General features: G+C 36.5%; 1 protein-coding gene across 1 annotated transcript in view; it reads right to left on the bottom strand.

Annotated features, from left to right (window-relative positions):
* LOC104612083 (protein TIC110, chloroplastic-like) overlaps positions 1–13,208 on the bottom strand; it is a 41,962-nt gene extending 28,754 nt beyond the window's left edge. The window contains exons 1-6 of the mRNA XM_010279399.2: positions 12,409–13,208; positions 11,754–11,813; positions 8,371–8,494; positions 8,181–8,249; positions 7,813–7,911; positions 6,609–6,675 (exon numbers count right to left, since the gene is read on the bottom strand). Of these exons, the coding sequence (XP_010277701.2) occupies positions 6,609–6,675; positions 7,813–7,911; positions 8,181–8,249; positions 8,371–8,494; positions 11,754–11,813; positions 12,409–12,953 (964 nt within the window). The 5' untranslated portion in view covers positions 12,954–13,208. The remainder of the gene's footprint in view (positions 1–6,608; positions 6,676–7,812; positions 7,912–8,180; positions 8,250–8,370; positions 8,495–11,753; positions 11,814–12,408) is intronic.
* Between the last annotated feature and the right edge of the window lie 11,821 nt (positions 13,209–25,029).

Genomic DNA, 25,029 nt, shown 5'->3' with positions numbered 1-25,029 from the left:
TGGTCGTCCTAGTATAAATACCAATTAAACTGACGCTGCCAGTTGACTTTTTGGCCTCTTTCAATTCTGCCTCTCTTCCCTCTTTTCTCTCTTCTCCCTTCTCCTTCTTCTCTTCTCTCTGTTCTGGAATCATACCATCTCAGCACCAAGAAAAAATGGTATCGAACCAAAGAACAAGATCTGGTGGATGTGTGAGGAAGCTCACTGCAAGACTGTTCCTTTTCCTTGGTTGTGAGCCCAGAAACTATCACAAAAAAAAAAAAAAAATCAAATGCTGTGAGTTTTTTTTAGCTTTCCTTCCCCAGTTTGTGGATCGAACTGATCCTTTTTGTACCCAGATGTGTGGGTTATGTGGGTCTAATGACCTGCGGCTGGTGTGAGAGTGTTTTCTCTCATTGTATGTGGATCGAGTGATCCTTATTATGCCCAGAAAGGTGTTATTGCTTCAAGACTACGGATCTGTAACTGCTGTGATGACGGCAGTTTATTTCCTTCTTCTATTCATATTGAACCTAAGTTACTGTGTGAAAGCTGTTTTGTTGCTAGAGGGAATGGTCAGATCTGTTTTTTGATATACCTTACACATCTGAAATAGTGTGTGATCAGTCTGAAAGGGTTCAGTAGAGCCAAAATCTAAGGACAGTAATGGTGTGTGACCAGCTGTGATTTCCTTGTGTGAGAACAAGTTTTTTTTTTTTTTGTGTCCAGAAGTGTGGCTGAACTGAAAACTTGATCAGATTGCTGCAACCTGGTTTTTTTACTGTACTGTGGGTCCGAACTGAACTGGAAAACTTGTTCTCTAGCTGGTTTGTGACTGATCCGATTTAGCTTCTATGTCTTCAGAAGATTCTGGTATGTCTAGTGTTACCTCTAGTCAGAGTGGGATGAGCGGAGGTTTTGACATGAGTGAAATCCCATGGCTGTGATTCCCTTTGATGGCCTCAATTACCTAGAATGGTCAAGGGGAATCAAGCTTTACATAACTGCAAGGGGAAAAGCAGGATATATCAATGGCAGAATTAGAGAACCCCAGTCTAGTGGTGTGGAATACGATAGGTGGGACTAGGAAAACAGCATGGTGATGTCATGGCTGTTATTGTCTATGCTGCCACAAGTGAGAAAGACCTTCATGTGGGCAGAAACAGCTCATGAGATATGGGAGCAGGCACAGTTAACATACTCCGAACAACGGCATTATGCTAAAATATATCAGTTGCAGGCTGCCTCCTCAACTTGTAAACAAGGGGAGAGGAGTCTCTCCGTCTACTATTCAGACCTCACTTCTGTTTGGAAGAAACTAGATCACTATCAGAATATAGACTGGAAGTGTGATGCAGATGCCAAAGCATACAAGTCTCTGGCTTCCCAGCAACGAGTGTTTGCCTTTCTCTTAGGGCTGAATCCCATATCTGAATCTATTAGGGTTCAGATATTGGGGGGTAAAGACCTCCCATCAATACAAGAAGTATTTGCTCTAGTGCAGTCAAAAGAGAGCAGACGGAATGTAATGAATAATCCTGAGGGAGAGCATGCTATTTTAGCACCTAAAGGGAGTGTAGCTATGGGTAGTGGAAATTCCTTCAAGAAGAGTGACTTCCAGAAGAAAGTTGATGACAAAGATAAGTTATGGTGTGCACATTGTCAGAAGTCTAGGCATACTCGGGAGACATGTTGGGAGCTTCACGGGAAGCCAAAGTGAGCTCAGGAAATGAGAAAAAAGCCGGATCAAAATAAGAAGCCAGGACAGAAAGGTCAGAGAAAGTTTAATGCAACAAATTTAGCCTCTCAAGAGCCTCGATCATCTACCACCACTGAGTCCTTCCAGGACTAATCTGAGGGAAGATATCATTAATTCTTTCTGTGACCATTTAGAGTTGTATGGGAGGGCAATCCATCAGATGGATTCTGCTTCTCCACCCTCGACTTCCTTTGCATCTACATCAGGTAACGGTAATTCTGGCACAGCTTTCCATGTGTCCTCTCATCCCTCAGACTCCCCTTGGATAATAGATTCTGGAGCTTCAAACCATATGACAGGTAAGTCCAATTGTTTTCAATCTTATCATCTATTATCTGGTCGGGACAAGGTGAGACTTGCTGATGGTTCTTTCTCCACCATAGCTGGTCAAGGAACCATCTCCCTTCCTCTTGGACTCACCCTCTCTGATGTTCTACATGTTCCTAAACTGCCCATAAATTTGTTCTCTATTAGTAGTATAACAAATTCGTTGAACTACTCAGTAACTTTTTTTCCTTCCTCTTGTATGATACAAGATTTGGCCTCGGGAAAGACGATTGGTAGAAGTCGTATGGTAGATGGTCTTTACATGCTGGAGAATAAAGCTTGTCTTGCGGCTATTGAGTCTAAGAGTCTATCTAATAAGAGTCAAGTCCTTTCATGGCACAGTCGTTTGGGTCATTTATCTTTTGAGTCATTGAAAGTTTTGTTACCATATTTATTTAAATCAGTGTCAATGTCGGATTTCACATGTCAAACTTGTCAGTTGAGCAAACATTGTAGAAATTGCTTTACCTGAAGAAATAATAAATATGATTTTCCTTTCTATATTGTGTATTCTGATGTATGGGGCCTTGTTACTTTAACAACCGAGTTTGGCTATAGATATTTCATTACACTTATTGATGACTACTCCCGATACACATGGGTGTAACTATGCGGTCCAAAGATGAAGTACCAAAAATCATTAAAGATTTCCAACGCTTGATATTCACTCAGTTTCAAACGGAAATCCAAATTTTCCAATCAAACAATGTCAAAGAATATTTCCATAGTGATCTCACGGAGTTCTTTGCTTCATGTGGATCTATACACCGTAGCTCTTGCGCTAGAACCCCCCAACAAAATGGTGTTGCTGAAAGAAAGAATCGTCATTTCCTTGAAGTTGTTTGTGGGTTACTTATACATGAATGTTCCTAAATGTTTCTGGTTGGATGTTGTATTGTGTGCTACCTATCTCATCAACTGTATGTCATCTCGCTTGTTAGGGTGCAAGGCCCCCCATCAACCGTATGTCGTTCCTTGTGTCTTCTTGGGTTATCCTTCTTCCCAAAAAGGCTATTGATGTTTTGATCCTATTTCCAAGAAGTACCATGTCCCTATGGATGTGTCTTTCTTTGAAAGTGATCCTTTTTTCCCGGTTTCTCCTCGGGGGGGAGTAAGGTGGAAGAGAAATCAGTTCAAGTTCAGGTTCTTCCTCCTTTGCCTGACCCTCCTCCATTCCGTGTTTTTCATCGTTGCAAGAGCTAGCTAAATTTAAGAGTTGTGGAGCAACTTGAAACCGTACCGCCAACATCGTCAAATTCACTAGGGACAGATCATATCCAACCAGGTACTATCATTCCTATTGATACTCTTAATCCTCTTGCCATAGATATTCCATCTGGTGATGACCTTGACATTCCTATTGCAAAAAGGAAGGAAGTTAGGTCTTGTACCACCAAGTATCCTATTACCCATTTTGTTACCTATGAGAACATCTCACCCTCCTTTCGTATTTTCATTTCTTCCATTGACAATGTCCCTATCCCAAAAAATGTGATAAAAGCTCTCTTAGTACCTGAATGGACAGATGCAATGAAAGAAGAGATAAATGCCCTAAATAAAAATGGTACGTGGGAATTAGTGAATCTTCTTGAAGGTAAGGAACCGGTAGGGTGCAAGTGGGTGTTCACAGTGAAGCACAAGACTGATGGCACGATAGAAAGGTACAAGGCTAGGTTGGTGGCGAAAGGGTTTACCCAGGTATATGGTGTAGATTATGCAGAGACTTTTGCCCCAATAGCCAAGATGAACTCCATTAGAGTCCTTTTCTCCCTTGCAGCAAATCTTGATTGGGATCTTCATCAGTTAGACATTAAAAACGCCTTCCTGAATGGAGACCTTAAGGAAGAGGTGTACATGGTCCAACCTCCTGTCTTTAGTGCCCAAGGCAAAGAGAAAAAAGTGTGCAGACTAAAAAAGTCTTTCTATGGTCTGAAGCAATCTCCGAGAGCCTGGTTCAGCAAGTTTCATCTGGCTATACAGCAGATTGGCTACAAACAATATTAGACTGACCATACCCTATTTGTGAAAAGAGGGGAAGGAAAGATTGCAGCCTTGATAGTGTATGTTGATGACATAGTGATCACAGGTGATTGGAAGGCTGAAATTCAAAGACTAAAAGATTTCTTAGCCACTCAATTTGAGGTGAATGATTTAGGTCCCCTTCGATATTTCCTTGGAATTGAAGTGGCCCGCTCTCAAAAGGGGATCTTCATTTCTCAAAGGAAATACATCCTAGATCTGTTACAGGATAGAGGAAAATTAGGGGTTAAGCCAGCCGGCTCTCCCATTGATCCAAATCATAGACTGTGTGACTGTTGTGGTGAAGTTGTCAAAGATGTAAAACAATTCCAGAGACTTGTGGGAAGGCTCCTACATTTATCCATGACCAGGCCAAACATTACTTATGCAGTAAGTGTTCTTAGTCAGTTCATGCATGCTCCTAAGACCACACACTTAGAAGTAGCAAAAAGAATACTCAGATACCTAAAGAGGTTTCCTGGAGCCGGTTTGTTATACCAAAAGAATGGTCATTTGAAGATTGAAGTATATACAGATGCTGATTGAACTAGATCAGTTGATGACAGAAAGTCTACTAGTGGGTATTGTTCCTTTGTGGGAGGAAACATAGTCACATGGAGAAAGCAAGAAACAAAATGTGGTGGCTAGGTCTAGTGCTGAAGCTAAATACAGAGCAATGTCCCATGGGGTGGCTGAAGGCATGTGGATAAAGAATCTGTTGAACGAACTGGACTTTCCTGTTGATGGCCCTATGTCCTTGTATTGTGATAACAAGGCTGCCATCAATATTGCAGCCAACCCAGTTCTTCATGATAGAACTAAGCATATAGGCAAACACTTCATTAGAGAGAAAATTGTTAATGGAGAAGTGTGCACCCCATTTGTGAGTTCCAAAGTGCAACTGGCAGATATATTTACAAAAAGCTTACATCACTCGCGAACAATGATTTATGTGACAAGTTGGGCATGATTGATATCTACGCCCCAACTTGAGGGGGAGTGTTGAAATAACTTAGTTTATTTTAAGTGCCGCAAGGGCACCTTTGTAATTTTCTCTTTTCTTTTTTTCTGTATGGTCGCCCTAGTATAAATACCAATTAAACTGGCACCGCCAGTTGACTTTTTGGCCTCTTTCAATTCTGTCTCTCTTCTCCCTTCTCCTTCTTCTCTTCTCTCTATTCTGGAATCATACCATCTCAGCACCAAGAAAACAGAAGTTTTATTGTTGTATTAGAAACCCCTCTTGTCATAATAGCAAAGGTAAAGGCATTACACAGCATAATCAAGTGCACTAAAGAAACAGCAAAAACTGACAAAAGCCAGCATGTAGCTGTCCCCACAAAAAACAAAAACCAGAATCAGGTTTGGAGATGCAGCCCACAGCCAGGAACCCTCCATTCAAGTTGCAACTTCCAACCTGCCAAGACTTTCTCTGGCTAACAAATCATCCAAAGAATCAATAGATCTTTAGACCCACCCGAACAACCCACTCAGTGTAGATGCTAGTGCTTTGACTTCTCTTATGGGGAATCTGAGTTGCCAAGGGCCTTTTTCAATTGAAGACATCCAACAATGACCACTAGACAGCCACTTTCAATTATTACATAATTCCAGCCAAACAAGAATACCAGTTTAAGTACTTATAGAAGTATTATCAGCTTTGCTTCAAGGGAGTTTCCATCTCACAATGGACCTGAATAATTGAGTAGTATAGATCCTTCTTGCTTTCTGAGGATTCTGGATTGCCTAATTAGAATTTGTCAGTTTTGAGTTTCATTAGTCCTCCACTCCAAGCAAGAGGAGCACAAGTCCTGTACTGCAGAAGACCCACCACTACTTGCCATCCTCATAATATAGAATCCATAGGAACACCCCTGAATTCCTCTAACATAAAATCCATATTGACACCTTTAAAGCAATAAATTAGTTTTCTTTACTTCTGGTTCTGGTTACACTTCAACCGAAGGATTTTTGCCTCCCTGGTTTGCATTGTTGAGGTTGCTCAACTTTCCTGGCTGGATTCCTGCAGGGCCTTTGCATCTCTCCTGTCTTTCTGTTTGTCAAAGTCAATCAGTGTAATCAAATGAAGAAAAGGTGCATCGCCTTTTTAAAGCGAAAAGAATATAAATATATCAAACAGGAAACTTCTTGACAACATCCATTCTGTCTTTGACAACATATTATTTATCTTTATGTCTGTAATTGCATAAAATTCCCTGCATGAAAGTATAATGAAGCATTAAAGTGAACAGAGAAACTTAAAAGTATCACATCAACATTTTCTATACATCTCCATACTTTTAACAAGAAGTAATCCATTTTTAACAGACGTAATCTACGTGGAGAAGGTCTGATTCACTCATTGACATCTTTTCTTGATTGGTAATCAACTAATCAATAGCTTGGGCAAACATTAAAAAAGCAGAAATGGAGCAAGACCCAAATCCATGTTCACTGACAAAAACCATTGAAATAATTAGCATGATAGCATCAACCGTTATTTCATGAAAAATCCATAGGTCACCTGAGCCAACTGATTCTAGCTTGGATAAATACAATCTCTGGGCATTGTCCCGAATAGCAACCTCAACCTGGAAAATGGAAGAATTATAACCTGTTTTTTATTTATCAATATAACCTATAAGGCAATTAGCTGGCACAAAACTACAAATTAAGGGAAAAAAAAAACTTGGAATAAAAAATTAATTAATCCACATTTAGAAATTAAATCAGCATGCACTTTAAAGTCTTGATCAGCATTCCAAAAAGCAATGTGAAGCTTATGATTTGAGGCCTGCCTTAAGGTCAAACACAAGGAAAATATCAACCTTGTCGATAATGCCTTGAAGTATGAAATGTGTGCCCCAAACTGGAGATGAAGGTCAACATATCTTATGTCAGCCAAAATCAGGTTATCATCAGAAGAATGGGTTAAATATTTAGTTTTGAATATAATTGTTTACTATTGTGTCTAAACATTTTATTTATAACTTCATATCTAACAATTTCTAAAACCCTATTTTAATCAGCAATAGTAATCAGTATTTCATTTATATAGCATATAAAGAAATCCAAGCATTTCAAAGTTCTTGAAATCCAAACCAACTCTTCCTTATTGGCCCTGCCCTAGCCAGAGTATCAGCCATCCAATTTGCAGATCTTGGGCCCAATTTGAAACGAGCAATTCATGCTGACAATTTTTTTGCTTCTCTCAGCAGAAATCTAAGGGGCCATGGACCATCCATCATGGTTGTAAACCATCTTATCACCACTTCATAGGGATCTTCCATATCAAATCATAGTAGCCCATTTCATCAATGTAGTTTTTCTCCACAACTTTCATAGTCATCATTCATTACACTTGAAATCCACAGCTTCCATGGCATTCTGGTATAAAGTGGTAATTAAGTATCATCGCTTTCCAATGTCTAAGCTAACGAGTATTAAATATTAATAGAGGGGATCTTAACATCTTATCTTCCATTATAAATGAAACTATGAAGTCTTTTATACATCTATCCACATATTGAGATATCCTTCATTGAATAAAATATTTGTCTACTTAGTTCTCACTCTAAACATAGTGAAACCTTGTGAAGCTTCAACCTTAGACCTTGAGGGTTATACTCACACTTCTAGTGGTCCTAGCACTTCATTGCAAGCTTGAGCATCAGTGACCAGTTCACGTATAAAGTAGAGCAAGAATACAACTAATTACCATTAATTACCTGAGCATCAGTGACCTTAAATACACGCTTCCAAGGCAAAAGAAACGTTGAAGCTTCTCCAAACACAAGTGTTGACACATATATTAACTTCTGAAATGCCTGCACTGGAGAATCACTAAATATGGTCAAGCTTTTTATTCCACAGAGTGGATCTGTTTTTTTTTTTTTTTTTGTTTTTTGAAACAGGTAAAGTACATTTTTTCATACACAGAATGGATCTAAACATTTTGCAAACTACATCATATATCATATATTAATCCCCTAAATATTCTGCCACTAGATGCATCAAATTCATTTCAACTTGCAAAGGGACTTGTAAAAAACAATTAAAACAAAAAACAGGCACACATTTTTAGCAAGTATCCTACCCTTCGCTGTTCTATGTCAGCATCACGATCACCAGTTTCGAGCCTTTGCCTGAAAATATATCTCCCAATCTATTGGTCCAACAAGAAAATTTAAGTCAAAAGATGGTTAAAATTCAACTTTTTGCTAGAAAGATTATGACTATCATAGTTAGATTCCTTGTAAAACAAGGTGAATTGGAACTTGGCATACCTCCATATGCACAGCAGCTGCATCCGGGTCATCAATGCCAAGGGCACTTTTAAATTTGATAATTGTTTCTACTTCATTGCCTTTGAGGTTTTCACCTCCAGGTGGAAGAACAGAAGATACAAACCTGAATGAGAAGGGAATGTTTGATTTCAATGGATTGAAAGGCAGGCTTCCAAAAAGATATCCGTCAATAAATGCAAGATTACTGAGCATATACCAACAGTCATATCATTCAGGAAAGTAAAATGTAAGATTTCATTTTTGACAAGGGCATAATATAACCTGATGCATGAAGAAATGCAGATGGAAAAGAAAGAACATTAAAAACATTCTTGGACACTTCTGTGGGTTACACCAATGTTGTTGTGTTATTTTAAGAGATATTTGAAATCTTCCTAACTTTTTTTGCTTTAGAAACATAATAAATATGACAGTGCTTAGTATATTCTGGGTTTACTATTTCTAATATATTTCAGATTTACAATTTAGAGTAAACTAAGACTTGCTACTTTCCCTAACTTCTGGATTTCAAACGAGGATTTAGGTCTTGTCCACATATTAGAAGGATTGGAGATAAGAAGTCAATATTTATTATTTTCAGTATGTATAGGTGATGTGGTGCAAGTATGTATGACTTGCATAGGAAACTACTGTTAGGAACTGCCTAACCAGGGTCTTTTCGAGGAACCACCCTCCTGAACAGAGATGAAGATGATAGGAAGGGAGAACTCAGATATGTTTTTCCATGCCTTCCCTATACATAAACCCACCCTTATATACACATCATTACAATAGAACCATTTCGGTCAGGCTTGGGGATCTGCACTAACTAACTTCTGCTGTCATGGATGACATAGCCTCCTGCTAAAAACCAGCTGTCCTGTAGCTTTCTCACATGAGCTCTCTGCTCCTATGTCCTCTGGGCCTGCCTTAAGGGGTTGGGCCGAGTTGGGCCTAAATACTACACAGTAAGCATTTTTAAAGCTAGAAAATAAATGTCTAAAGGTTTATGAAGCTCATTGGGAAGGAGAAATTAGGATTATAGGAGAATCAAAGAATATTAAGTTTAGAAATATTTAAGAGAGATTTAATACAAAGGGATTCTGACAAGGTTTGACACAAAAAGGCCGACAATTCTAGTTTGTTAGAGAAATGAAGAGATTTCTTGGTAAGCAATACCAAGGTTTGATTAAAATTTTCAAAATTCATTCCTAGTGGTGATGTTTAGGAGGTCATAGGATGGGGGTGGATGGCCCCCAATGATGACTTGCTCTAGGATTTTGTGAGACCTTGGTTCTAGGAGAGTATTTAGGGATTATAAAGTTCCTTCCATACTCAAAATTGGCAAAATCCCTAAAAGGAGTTTCTTTTTCAGAACCCACCAAACCCAACTGTAGAGAGGTTGGTCCCCTAAGCATTCATGATCATTTTCTTGTGCCTCTTTCTTTTAAGCTCCCACTTCCCAACTTAATTCACATGTCTTTTCTGGCTAAAGAGATCTTGAGTAGACTAATGCCTCCAAAAGTGAAGACCTTTTTTTGGGAGGTTAAGCACCTAAAAATCAATATTTGTGAATTACTTTGGAGCAAAAGCCCAAAGTGATGCTTCCCCACATACATCTGTTTCCTTTATAACATTAGCAAAGAAGCTACATATCATCTACTATTCTCCTGTCCATTTGTGAGTTGTGACGTAATTTAGTAGTGGTTCTTTGCTCTTTTGGTTGCAGCCAGTGGCCTGCTTTGGACTTGGAAAATCTCTTCAAAACCTCCTTCTTCAACTCATTCAAGAAAAGAGGCAAATTTATGTTAAGAAGCACAAGAGTAGCAATACTTTTGTCAAATATGAAGAAAGAAATCAATGAATTTTCAATCGAAAAGCTCATAAGTGAAATGCTTTAATTGAAGGATCACAATGAAGTATTTCATTACTTAAAATCATGAGTATCTATAACCTTGTCTATGTGAAAGACATCATGGGTTGACATGGTTCACAAAATAGGCAATACTTAGTGAAATTTCCCCAAAATATCCCCATTTTTCTAGGTAGTGATAAGAAATTGCTGAAAAATTATATGGTCTCTGATAAGGGGTGATTTGGCCCGACCTCATAATTGGGTGACACGTGTACGTGACTCGACATAAACGACAACTCGACATGAGCAAATCGGCACGTGGACATGACTCGACGCAGGTGACAACTCAGCAAGTATTAGCTCGCTACAGAACAAGCTCGAGTACACTAATGTCCCAAGCTGAAGGTACTTCGGGTTGAGTCCATCCCAGTTCACGAACTAAAACAACAGCACCAAGTTCTCAGCAGTCCGAACCCAAGCAAGTGGGCCACCTCGAAGACGACTTGCCTCGGGCAGAATCACCTCGGCACGCCACCAGCAGCTCGTCACAGATAGCTCGCCACCAAGTAGCTCGCTACAAGGCCGCTCATTGTTAGGTAGCCCGACGTCTCGCGAGAAGCTTCCTGCCTGACAGAACCGTACTTGCCAACCCTGAAGACTACACCCACATCCCTTGTCTGGTGGCGCAATATCTGCTGACTCTGAGGACTGCACTCATGTCTCTCGCCTGGCGGTGTCGTGCCTGCCAACCCCGGAGGTTGTCTCCTGCCTGGCGAGACCATACTCTACAACGGTCGCATTAACCCACCTGCTCCCCAGTCCTGACGATAACAGCCAATCACTCTGAAACGTTACCTGACAACAGATCGCCGCGGCAGAGATTCGGGATCAATCCCACCAAACCTGTCAAGATGCCAGTATATAAAGACTTCAACCCCCCAGGGGCCAAGGTATCGCATATTCACCGCTCTCTAGCTTTCTCATCTTCTTGCAAACTCATTCTCTTCCAGCTCGCAACCGAGTACTAACTTAAGCATCGGAGTGCTCCCGCCGAGTTAGCAACCCCGGGTTCCTTCATCTCTCTTCACGCAGGTACCTCTTGCCCATTGCCAGCTAGGAGCTCAGTCACTTCCAGCTAGGAGTGGCCGGATTGCGCATCATCAGTCTCCATATTTCAGATTTCATTGATAATTACATATTTAAGGTTTAAAGTTTTAGAACATTATTGAAAATTCTTTGATATTTTATGAAACTCATCATAATTTTTTAAAGATGTTTTTATAAAAGAACCAATGGGGAATTGGTGATTGGATAGTTAGCTTACTATTTTAATATGGATCACTTACTAAGTCACTATAATCCAAAAGAAAAGAAAAAGGAAAGCATACAACTACATGCAGCGAACAGGAAATGACTATGCAACAGGATATACATCTTAACAACGATGATGAAAAATGGTGATAACAATATATGACAATAATAATAATAATTAATTTTAGATATTAACCAAATTAACTTTTTCACTCACCGGCTATACAGATAACAAAGCTCTGCATTGAATGCCTCATCTTGTTTACTAACACCATATCTGGAATGTCAAACCAGCAGGAAAGCACAAAAAATATGATCAACTAGGACATACCGGTAACTTAACCAGACAAAATAACGTTAAAAACCTGAAAAGCCAAGTAATGCATATAAACGGAAGCAATCTAGTCACAGGCATGCATTTATCATGACCAGGCAAATATATCTCCAAGTTCTTAAAAGTCCACTGTTCAAAACATAATATCCATCAAATCAAGATCTTGAAACAGATAATCGTCGTTAAAGCAAATATAACCCATAAAGTCCAACTTAGGGAATTGCCTATCTACACTAAAATAGACCAAATATGGCCGATTGCAAAACGGACGCTGCAATCATAAGTTCATTACAACAACCGAACACGCCACATTAACCGGTCAATCAAAATTCTATCAGGAATGAACTGACATTAATACACGCTCAACCAAGAAAAATAAATAAAAAAAGAATTTCATTATAGCCAGCAAAAAGGAAATAGGTTACTTCTATCGTAAACCATGATTGATATCAAGTAAATCCAACACAAGAAAGGTCCGAATTCATCAATGCAAACCGAGTAACCTGTAAACAGTACATGAAACAGGAAATGAACTAACTTTTTAGCGATTCCTTCAATGTCTTCCTTCTTCAAGGCTCCGGGGTCATCATGGCCCGCCACAAAAGTATGTAAGTTCACTGCCGCAACCTCCGGAATGCAAGAATTCAACGCGTAAGCCGCAGTGCCACCAGCCGCACCAAGCGCAATAGCACCACCTAAACCAGTATTCCGGGTCCCTCCAATTCGATTCCCCAGCCCATAGCCAGCAGCAAGCGCACCAGCAACAATAACAACCGAGCTCGCTAGCCTAACCGAGGGCGACAAGCCATCCACAAGTAATTGCACGCCAGAGAGCTCCTTCTTTCCCCCAAAGACAGACGAACTTATCGACTGGCTCACTTCTGCCGGGTCAGCAGCAGAGCTCCGAACAAGAGAGGCCCGGTAACGGCGTTTTCTGTACAGAGAACTTGAGGTTTTACTGGGTAATGAATAAGGGTTTATAAAATGAGAGAAAAGTACGTGACGAGAGGTTAAAGAAGAAGAAGAAGAAGAAAAAGAAGAAGAAGAAGGAGAGGGAGAAGGGAGGAGAAGAGAGAAATTCATTTCTCCTTATCTTTTTTGAAGAGAAGAAAAAGTTTTGGAATTTTGATTCTCTTTTTCTTCTTCTTGCGGGAGAAGTAGGGTTTTAGGGTTTTGAGAGAAATAGACTCATAGACATCGGAGTTACAGACAAGAAGTGGAGAAGGAGAAGAAGATAATATAGAAAGCAGGGAAAATGGCAGCTTATCTTGAAATTGGAAAAACTTTGGCTGTTCGGTTAACTCGAAATATTGGGCCCGTTTGAGAGGGCTTTGCGTTATCGAACTGCTTTGGTTAAGTTGAGCAGCTTGAGCTGCTACGGTCTACGGACAAGGTGTGTGGGTTATGCATACGAATTCCGGATTCGGATACCAAAAATCCGTGGCAGTCCTATCAATGATACTAGACCTGTCATGGGCCGGGTAGCCCGATGGCCCAGCGCGCACCCCGGTCGGGCTTGGTCATGTAATTAGGCCCGCGTGCCTGACCTCAGGCCTAACACAGTAAGTCTGACTGTGTTACGGCCAGGCTCAAGATTTGTCAAAAAAGTTCGGCCCGAGTCTGGCCTTCAGCATTATATATTTTATAAAATACATATTATAATTTACAATTATATATAATTATAATTTAATATAATTATTGAAATATATATATTTATTGAAATATTATATATAAATTTAATAAAGATTATATATAAATATTTATTGAAATATTTATATATAAATATTTATATTTATTCAGCAATATTATATATAAATAATATAATATTTATTGAAATATATATTTATAAATTAATATATACATTTTTTATTTTTTCTTTATAATTTATCTCTCACTCTCTCTCTCTCTATTTAGCTGCTTCAGCAGTAGTAACAACATGGGCTAAATTTCGAGCTCTAGCCTAGGCCTGGGCTTCAGGCTTTTTATGAGGGCCAGGCTCGGGCCCAAGTTTTAGGCCCAATGGTCAGGTCGGGCTCAGGCTCGAACCTTAGAAAAATTTGTTAATATAGAGTGAAAGCCCAGCCCGACCCGACCCATGAACAGGTCTAAATGATACCAAAAATCCGTGGCCATGTATGTAAATGGTTCGGATTCAGATTTTGCAATTTGGTTGGATTTGACTCTATCTGGTTCGATTAAAATCAGAATCTGATTATATTATAATATTTATTGATTTTAATATATAAATTATATATATATGATAGGGGTGCTCTCTCCAGGAAATGGAATTTACTCGTGCGAGTAGATTCCCACATGAGAAAAACCCAGTAATCACAGTAATTAATTATTGTAATTTAATAATTACTGATTATTAAAGTAATTTAATAAATATATCTATTTATCTTAATAATTATTGATTATTATAAATATATAATTAGTGATTATAATTAATAATTATTGTTATTATAAATATTGTTAATAACTAGACATTTACTTTAAAATTATAATATTGTTAATAAATTACTGGTTATTACAGTAACTATCGTTATCATAAATATTGTTAATAAATAGATATTTATTTTAATTTTACTTTAAATTAAAATTATAAATATTGTTATTAATAAATACCGTTAATAAATTTAGTAATTATTGTTATATTAAAAATAATTAAAAATGTTGTTAAAAGTATTCTTATTGATTATTTAATAAAATATTATAACTACTAACTATTATTGATAAATACTACTAAGTTAATTTAATTTTGGTAATTATTAATTTAATGAATATTGTTAATAAATCCTATTCATAAATTTAATATTTACTATTATATTAAAAATAACTAAATAATATTATTAAAACTATCATTAATGATTATTTAATTAAATAGTATAATTACTTATTATTATTGATAAATGTTGTTAATAACATTCTGACAACCGATGATTCGAACGGATGGCCCGCTCTGACAACAAAAATTACAAGCACAAAATTACAGAACCATTTTGGCCACTGATTTTCGGGTCGACAGTTTGATCATCCGGTTCGAACGGATGGTCTGTTTTGACAACAAAAACTATAAGCAAAAAATTGAGTTTGTGAGGTCCATTAAGTAATATCATACGTGTTATGTCATTCGAGCGTATGACTCATACGACTCGAAAACGGAATCGTTCTGGCCACCAGTTTTTGGGTCGAGGGTTTGACCATTTGATTTGAACGGACGGCTCGTTTTGACAACAAAAAATTACAAGCAAAAAATTATGGAACCATTCTGGCCACCGATTTTTGGGTCAATGGTTCGATCATCCGGTTCAAACGGATGACCCATTCTAACAACAAAAATTATAGGCAAAAAATTGAGCGTGTGAGGTCCATTGAGCAGTATCATACGTGTTATGTCATTCGAGTGTGTGACTCGTACGAAAATGGAATTGTTTGGGCCACCGGTTTTTCGAATTGACAGTTCGACTATCCGATTCGAATGGACGACCCATTCTAACAACAAAAATAAAAAATAAAAATGGCCAAAAACCAATAAACATGTCAATGGGTTAACAGTTTGACCACTCGGGTCAATGGGTCGTTGACCGATTCAAACGGTTTTTGGCCAAGGGCTGGGATTGGGGTAAAACGGAACTGGTTGTCTGGACGGCTCCCAATTAAAAAAATAAAAAAATGGAAAACCCGTTTTGACAAAAAAAAATACAGGCAAAAAATTGAGTGTGTGGGCTCCATTATGCACTACCATATGTGTTATGTCATTCGAGCGCATGACACATACAACCTAAAAACGGAACCGTTATGGCCACTGGTTTTTGGGCCAACGATTCGACTGTTCAGTTTGAACGGATGGCCCGTTCTAACAACAAAAATTTTAAAAATAAAAAAATGACCAAAAACCATTGAATGAGTCAACGGTTTGATTGCTTGGGTCAATGGGTCATTGACCGATTCAACGATTTTTGGCCAGGGACCAAGATTAGGATAAAACGGAACTGGTTGCTTGGATGGTTCCCAATTAAAAATAAATAAATAAATGGCCAAAAACCATTGAATGGGTCAATAGGTCAACAGTTTGACCGCTCAAGTCAATGGGTCGTTAACCGATTCAACGGTTTTTAGCCAGGGATTGGGTCAACAGGTCGACGGTTCCATTCCAACCCCTACGAAGCAGGGCCCCTCCACTAGTATTTCTATTAATTTATTATATATAAAAGTTGAAAAGTAATTAAGTTTTTAATGTTTTGTATTTTAAAAAATTAAAGTGGTGTCGAATTAAATCTGAATCAGATCCTAGTCCATTAGGATTTGAATTCAAATCCACGATCTTCAAATCTAATTAGATTTTGGACCAAATTTGGATGCAAGTTTTCAATAATTGGATCGGGTTCTAGTTTTGTTGAATTCGATCCGATTATAACCCTATTTGGGATGGATTATGCATTTGGGGCAAGTTGCATTAGGAAAATTGGCCCATATGCTTTAAATAAACTATTCAAAGAAATACCCAAAAATAATAATAAGCTTATATACTCATGTTATAGATACAAATTTGGTGTTATAAGAAATGTTGTGATGAAATTAACAAAATAAATAAATAAGTAGAGTAAATCAATTTGCAATAAAGTAAAGCACATAGGAATTTATAGAGGTGCCAAACTAGGCCTATGTCCTCTCCTCAAACAACCTTCAATTTTCAATAAATTAGATGGACTTTCAAATGCTAGTAAAATCTTATAATAGTTTAACTTCTAGGTGCCAACAAGACCTTACACAATTGGACTTACAGGTGCCAAGAAAACCTGAACGGTTGTCAACCAAACCTAAACAATTAAGCTTATGGGTGCCAACCAAACCTTTAATGATGTTATAACTTGAGCACTCTATTATAACAAGATGATCAACAATGAAAAGCACAATAATACAAATGCCTCTTGATAGGCTGATAAAACTAATACAAATAAACTATTCAAATGCAAGAGTATGCACAAATGATATAAGTTCAATCTCTTGAACTCTTGAACAAATGTGGGGAAATCTCAATGAGAAACAAATACGTCCAAAGGCTACACAGGCTTTTCTCACTTGTGTGAAATGATTAAGCTTAGAAACCTCTTCTATTCTAAAACACTGATTTAAGCTACACAGGCTTTTCTCACTATGATAATCTTCATACTTTAAGCTCTTAAGTTTTTTTTTTTTTTTTTGTGTTCAAAACCACTGATTTATAATGCTTGAGAGCATATGATCATTATAAATCTATTGGTAATGGATTAAACTAAACTTATAAATGTTCAGAGCATGTTTCCAACAAGATTGAAGGCTTGCCAAAAGAGAAAAGAGTTATTATGCCTTCAAACAGTCAAATTTCATTGCCAAGTAATTGATTATCACAACCTAGTAGTTGACTATTATGCATAGAGAGCATATCTTTTCTCTGGTAGTCAACTACCTCTTGATAGTCAACTATGAAGTACTGCCAAAGTAACTCTAGCCTTGGCTGTTATTGGTACTCAACTATACCTTCATGGATAGTCAACTACTAGGTAACACTAATCTCTACAGTCATGGATAGTCGATTATTGACAATTCTCAATCTTAGAAATTCTAAGTTTATGACTTCAGAGATTTACAAATCTAACTCCTTAGGTTTCCAAAATTATATTTTTCACTTTTTACGTCCACACAAGAGTTTGGAAAAAACCTAAGAGTCATTGGTTTCTAAGGTTAGATCAATTGAGTTTGGTTAGCAAATAACTCATAGAGTACATTTTTTGCAAATGATTACATCAAATCCTAAGAAATGAGACACAATATAAAGCACTAGAGCTTGATGTTTTTTCCTTCTAGCTCTTGATAGCATTCATCTTCCTTGGAAAATGACAAGATGATAGTCAGTTGCCCAAATGCATTTCATCCCGATTTGATTCTTCATGGTGAATTGTCAACATTTTACCTCAATAAAAATTACTTAGCACAATGCACACATAACATCATTCCATTAGTACTCTTAATGAATTTGTTATCATCAAAACACATAGGGTCAATACTTCAAATTTGTTATTTGATGAGAATCAATCTTATGAGGGATTTTGTACAAAATTTTCTCATATAAAACCAATTATAAGAAAGAAGTTTAGTACAAACAAACAAGTTTTTCCTCTATAGAGAGGGGAGGGGTCCATAGTACAAAAGCAAAGTAAATAAAGCCCAAAGGTTCATCCCTCATCATCCCTTATGTGTTGCTGCAAGTAGGAGGAGATGAGGGTGCCCGCTCTCCTTATTCCTTTTGTCCTTCCTCTTCTTCTTCCCCCTTAGGGACAACTCTACTAATAGAAACCTGGGGCATTCAATGACAAGAGTGAGACTCAACCTTCTATAAACAAATAGAAAGTGTCATCAATGATTGTATAGTGCATGAAGATCCAATAACAGACTTACCAACATGTCAATACGTTGGCATAATACGATGACCATTATAGTGTCCTCTTGATGAATGGTCTCCATATGCAAAGAAGAAGCAATTAGATGCCTGGAGATCCTAAATCTAATGCAAGAAACTTTTGAAAAGTACTTACTTGGAATTACATCCCCGAGCTCTTCCTTTGTCGAAGCTACAAGTCAAAGAGCATTTGTGTATTGCTTTAGAAGGTTCAACTAGTCCTATTCACGGGTCAAGTTGGGTTTTCACTCTTTATTAATAGAATATGGTAAAGCTTGAGCCTAAGCCTAGTCCAACCATCAGGCCTACAACTTGGGCCCAAGCTTAGCCCTCATAAAGCCCAAAGCCCAACCTAGGAATTGAAATTTGCAAGAAGATCTCAGTATGCCTTAATCTCCCTGATGTTTCTATATCAAAAAACAAATCTTCTTGTTTATCCTATATGAAAAAATTTTATGATGTTTATTCAAAAGAAATCCCGATAATAAATAAGAAAATAAATAAAAAACTAAGCAGATATATTAGAAAAGACTAAGCTTGAAGTTCCTTGTTGTTTATAACATTCTTTCGAAACAAGGAAATCCCAAAAACACATAGAAGCTATGTCCTACAAAAAAGCATGACACAATAAATCTTGAATCCACGTAACATCATGTTCCTCCAAAAGCATATAAAAGTATCTAAATAAAACAAAAAAAAAGCCACAACATATTATGAATATCAATATTGTTCCAAGAAAAAGATGTTCTTAGCCATTCATCTATTCTTAAATTCATCAACAAGCTTAAGTATCCCAAGTCCCAACTCCCAAGCCATCAAAATCTAAAAAAAAGACAAACTCACTGCTCATATCATATATGTGATTTATTATCATGTCAAATAACAAGCAAATAAATGAAAGATATGCTTGTTGGCCCTATATGTTTTGATGATAACAAACTCATTGAGAGTACTAACGAAATTTGTGCTAAGTGTTCAACGGCTTCCATTAAGCTAAAAATGATTAACAAATGATAGATGGAAAAAATCATAAATGAAAGTATTTGGCAGTTGTAAATCATGATGGATCCCTCTAAAGAAGACATTGGCTACCATTAGCTAAAAGAAGAAGCTTCAAGTATGAGAAGTCTATATTGTGTTATATGTCTAGGACTTGATGTAAATCATAAGCTTTGGATGCATATTATGAGCTCAATGAAGACCAACCTCAGCTAACCTAAACTTTAGAGAATATATAATGGTTTGACTAGGTTTGTTTCTTAAGTGGTCCTAGACTTTGTTAAATCTTGCTTTGGAAGCCTAAGGCAACAATATGTGCACCTTTGGAATAAAATTATGTAAGGTTTTAAGGTCATGCATAGTGAGGAGTTGACTACTCAAAAATGAATAGTTGATTACCCTTAGGGGTGGCCACGAGCCAAGCCTTTAACGAGCTATTCGAGCTTGGCTCGTGAAAAGCTTGTCTTGGCTCAGTTTAAACTGAGCTTCGGACCGAATTTGAGCTTGATATATAGGCTTGTTTTCTAGTCGAGCTGAGCTCGAGCCCAATGAAGCTCGGATCATGGGGCTTGTGAGCCTAGTATTAAATAAATAATTTTTATTATATATATACATATATATAATAAATAATTTTATTATATATAATAATATTTTATAATTCTTAATTTTTTGTTTGGAAATAAAAAAATAAGTTTTGTACATATAATTTTTATTTTTCTAAAAAACTTGGCTTATAGTAATCTTATGATTATTATCGTAACCAATGTTATGTTTATCATTTCTTTGTTAACTTGAGTCGTGATTTTGATTTTCAAGAATCATTACCTAGAGGTGGTGGTATTTCGTAGTTTAATTTTGTTTGTGGTCTTGGTAATTTGTCTAGGGTTTTTGTTTCCCTAACTTGGCTATCTATTTTTTTTCAAATGTGTCAATGGAGTTGGGACCTAGCTGGGGCTCAGATCATCACTTAATTGTTGTTGATTTTAATTCCTCTATTATATCTAAGTTAACGTCTTTTCGTTTTTAGAATATGTGGCTTCAAGCAAAGGGTGGTGACTTTATGATTAATAATGCTTGGAATTTTCATATTAATGGTTATGTGCTTATAGAGTTGTAATAAAATTGGATCAAATCAAGGAATATATTAGATGGAATTGGCAAAATTTGATGGATGTTAATGATCAATTGCAATAGGTTAAACAGAAAATTCAAGAGGTGGAGACCTAACTAGTGGCCTGGACTCTAGGTGTTTGCTTTATTCTTTGGAGGCTAGAAGGAATACTCTCTTGTTATATCAAGAATCTTAATTCTAGGCAGCTTTGGTTGGAAGAAGGGGATTGAAATGCCCAACTTTTTCATTGGGTTGCCACAATCAGACAAAATAGGAATCAAATAGACTGGCTTAAGTTGGAGGATGGTAGATGGATCAAAGATTAGGAGCTGAATGTGGAGAATATTATTGATTATTTTAAGGAGTTGTATTCCTCAAGGGAAGTACAAAACTTAGATTCTATATCTAAGTTATTTACCCCTATTATCTTGAAGAAGAGAATGCTGACCTTGTTAGGATTCTGGATGGGAGATTAAATAGGCCTTGTATAGTATCGGTAATCTTAAGGCTCATGGCCCTGATGGTATTTCTATTACGGTTTTCAAATACTTTTAGGATCAAATGAAAGGTGATATTGTAGAGTATGTTAAATATTTTTTATTGTTAACAGAAAATTTGTGAAATGTTTTAACCATAATTTTATTACTCTAGTTCCTAAAAAGGATGATGTGGCTTTAATGAAGGATTTCCAACCCAATAGCCTTTGTAATGTTACTTTGAAAACTATGGGTGTTGGAAGAGTTATAAATCAGATCTGACATGGCCAAATTTTCAAAAAATTTTTAACCCAATCTAGGAACTGATTTTTCGGTGATTTTAAAATATGAAATTTCGAGATCAATGTTGCACTAAATTGGACCAGATTTAAAACCCAAATTAAAACTGATCGTACCTGATATGGAGACCACAGTATGCAACTTCCATAGTTGTAGTTCACGCCCAACATCAGCCCTAAAATCGGCCTCCCACTGAAGATGGCACAATGTGTATGTGAAGTTGATTCAACAACACCACTTCAACAAAAACCGATCTCCAACTTTCTTGGATCAAAGAGGGTGTATGAACTTGATATTTTTCTTGCAAAAACATAGTGGATGACTGATAAAAATCATCCCTTATCGAAGCTAGGTCAAATTAGGGTTTCTGGGAGACAAGGGAGAAGAGAAAAGAGCAAGAGAGTAGAGAGAATTGGTTCAGTTAGATTCTCCCCTCTTTCTACTTTATATAGAGCACTCTCCTAATCTAATTAGGAGTTGATCCAAATCAAATTCAGATTAGGAGTTTCTCTTTAATTGACAATCATTATCTTCTTAAGAGGATATGTGCTCCATAATTAGATCCATGCCCATTTTTAATTTAAGTTGTCATGTGATCACTTAATTAATCATATTAGTAGTGGGCCTTAGGCCCATTTTCTCTAATGGTTCACGTCCCAAAGTGTTTCATGGCCACTTTGGGCCTGAATATTGTATGGCATGAGACCCACAAAGGTTCCATACAAGTCCATAAGCATTTGGCCTACCTCTAGAAGAGGTTAAGTCGAATTCACTACTCAGGGCAGTGAACCCTGAGCCAATCAACTTGGGCTCAGTTTAGGCCTAACATTTACACATAAGTTTTCTTTGGATTCAACCACCTTATGAAGGACTTCTTACACTTAACCCCTAGGCCCATAATCATCAGAACATTGCCCACAAGGAATGACCTCTTTCTTGACTATAAAATGCAATGTCACACTCTATGCTCAGATGGATCTCGAGATTAAAACCTTTTGCAAACCCTTTTCCATAAAATAGCAATATAACATATAAATATATTTTGCAAATCAGATTTCAAATTTAGTTGAAATCCATTGCCGACAGTTTAAGTTTCCATTAGAAAGAGTGTAGAGCTTGATATTCACTTTATATGACAAAGGGATCGATCCTATCACTATGATCACCCACTCAAGTAATTTTCCAAACTGCTCCAACATGCCTAGGCATTTGACCCTTGATGATTCTCACGGGTTGGCACATCAAAGCCAGCTCAGACCAATACCTAGTGTAGTATCATAACCAAGTCTTGGGCTAAGTGCAACTTTCCAATTTTCCCATATATCTCCAAGGTCCTGGGCATAACTGGAAATTGGTATGGGTTTAGTGTTTCTTCTAAACACCCATCGGATGTTCTTGGGGTCTAACTCTAACAGTTGAGATAATCTGCTCCACTAGTTCAACAACACACCAGTGTCAACATTGTCAAGATAAACTCCCTAAGTCTATCCAATGGATGAGAATATTCTAAACTAACACAAGTCTCGTAAGTGTCCAATTTAAGAGTAATTTATAGAAAACATACCGATTAGAACATGAAACAATAACATACTTTATTCATTCACTAATAATGTTTTATGTACATCAATCTAATTGGAGTTAGGGACATACATTGTATAACAATTTGTTTCTCTGAATCTTGGTGTGGAAGGATTTGTTTTTGTATTTCCATTGTCTCTTATTCAGTTCTGATCAAATATTTTTGTTGAGGGGCACATTAATTCATCCTGAGGTTTGAGGCAAAGATACCTTCTTTCTCCTTATTTGTTTATTTTAGGTATGAAAGTCTTTTCTAGGATTTTGGGGAGAGAGAGAGAGGTTGTATGTTGGATTCATGGTGTAAAATAGCCAGGAATGCCCCTTTTATCTCCCATTTACATTTTGTTAATGATGTTTTTATATTTTTTAAAGCTTTTAAAGAAGAGCCTACCAACCTTATGGATATGATTAACTGTTTCCAGCCCATGTCTGACCAGGTCATTAATTGCAGTAAGTGAGGGGTTTATTTTAGTCACAATGTTCATCGTTGTTGTAGGAAGTTACTTTGTAGGTAGTTAAATATGGGGAATATTGAGCTTTAGGTTAAATATTTAGGTATTCCTTTAAACGGGAAAAGAACACGCAATCCTATCTATTTCTCCTTTTGGATAAATTTAAAGCTAAATTAAATGGGTGGAGATTTGGCAATCTTTCTCAAGCTAGCAAGCTAGTTCTTTTAAAGTCCATGTTCAATCTTTCCCCAATCACATCATGTTTATGATGCAACTTCCTAAGAAGATGAATGAGAAAATTGATTAGATATAAAAGAAATCTTGGTGGAATTTTGGGAAAAAAACAATATGAGGTTTGTTTGGGATAATTGGGATCTTCTGTGCTCGTTACGTTCTCAAGGTGGTCTAGGCATTTGTAAGGCCTTTGATTTGAATTATGCTTTTCAGTTCAATTTTTCTTGGCTTTTGCTAAATTAGGATCATAGGTCATGGGTTAGACTCTTGAGAGTCAAGTATTTTAGTGCCTAGAATCTTTTCCCTAGTAGATTAAAGTCAACATGTTCTAAAATTTGGAAATCTATTTATAATTGTTTGTCTTATTTCAAATCCTAGCTTGCATGTAAGGTTGTAGCTAATGCTGATATTAATATTTGTAATGTTCCTTGGATTAAAATCATTTCTAAGTTGAAGGCCTTGACTAGTCCCCCAGCTAATAGGTTTATAAATATGGGTTTTTTTGACCTTATGAATTCTCAGAATGGGTGGGATAATGATAAAGTAACTCGGGTGCTTAGTCCTAATTGGTTGAGGTATTTGCTAGATACTCACATTTTTGTTAATCTTCAACATAATCATTTTATTTGGACTAGAACTAAACTTGGTGAGCTAACTATTAAATTAGCTTATATTTTCATTTTGGAAAACCATGCTTTTATTATTGATTGGATTCAGATTTGAATCAATATTTATGAGATCCAATAAGATCTTCGGATCAAATTGAATTCAAATATACCTTGATTCAAATCCGATCCGATCTATTTGCATCCCTACCAAACCACTTGTATAAAATGACCTAGCTAATTAAATCTTTGAACCATTTGACTTGGTTAGTGGGGTCATGTGTTTGACATTAATACTCTTTATTTTTTATCATAATTTTTATCCCATTTTTATCATTAATGAAAATAATTCTCATTAATCACACTTCTTTTATATGATGAATATATAATATTATAGAATGTACCCAAAATTATCTACAAATTTCTATATTTTCTAGAATTTTATATATCTTATTATTTAATAATAACATCATGTGTTGATCATTTGACATGGATAGTTGAACAAGTAGCCCACTACTTGGAAGGAAAAACCATTTTTTCTTTTTCAATTGATTTTAAATCATGTTTTACATTTTCATCATCAATAAAAGTAATTCTTATTTCCACATTTATTTTTGCATGTGGCAGTATCAAATGATGATGATGATAATAATCAGTAACCAAAGGAACTTACTAGTTGAATCATTAACCTATTTAACTAGGAATATGGACTATGATTAAGACATTAATTCATTTTTTCTTTGTATTTTAACCATTTCTATCTTTACTAACAATAATTCTCATTTTTTCAAATATATTTTTGTTTAATATGAAGAACATATAATATTAATGTATGTTTAAATTTTTTATAAATTTATATATTTTATTTTTTATTATTTAATATATAAGATAATAAAAATTACTTATTTGCCAAGAGGAAATGCAATTTCAATATATTGTTTGAACCTTGGTTTTTAATATTG

Source organism: Nelumbo nucifera, chromosome 1, assembly GCF_055504915.1.
Source record: "Nelumbo nucifera cultivar China Antique chromosome 1, China Antique-T2T, whole genome shotgun sequence".
Taxonomy (NCBI): domain Eukaryota; kingdom Viridiplantae; phylum Streptophyta; class Magnoliopsida; order Proteales; family Nelumbonaceae; genus Nelumbo; species Nelumbo nucifera.
This window is presented reverse-complemented; position numbering and strand designations above follow the sequence as displayed.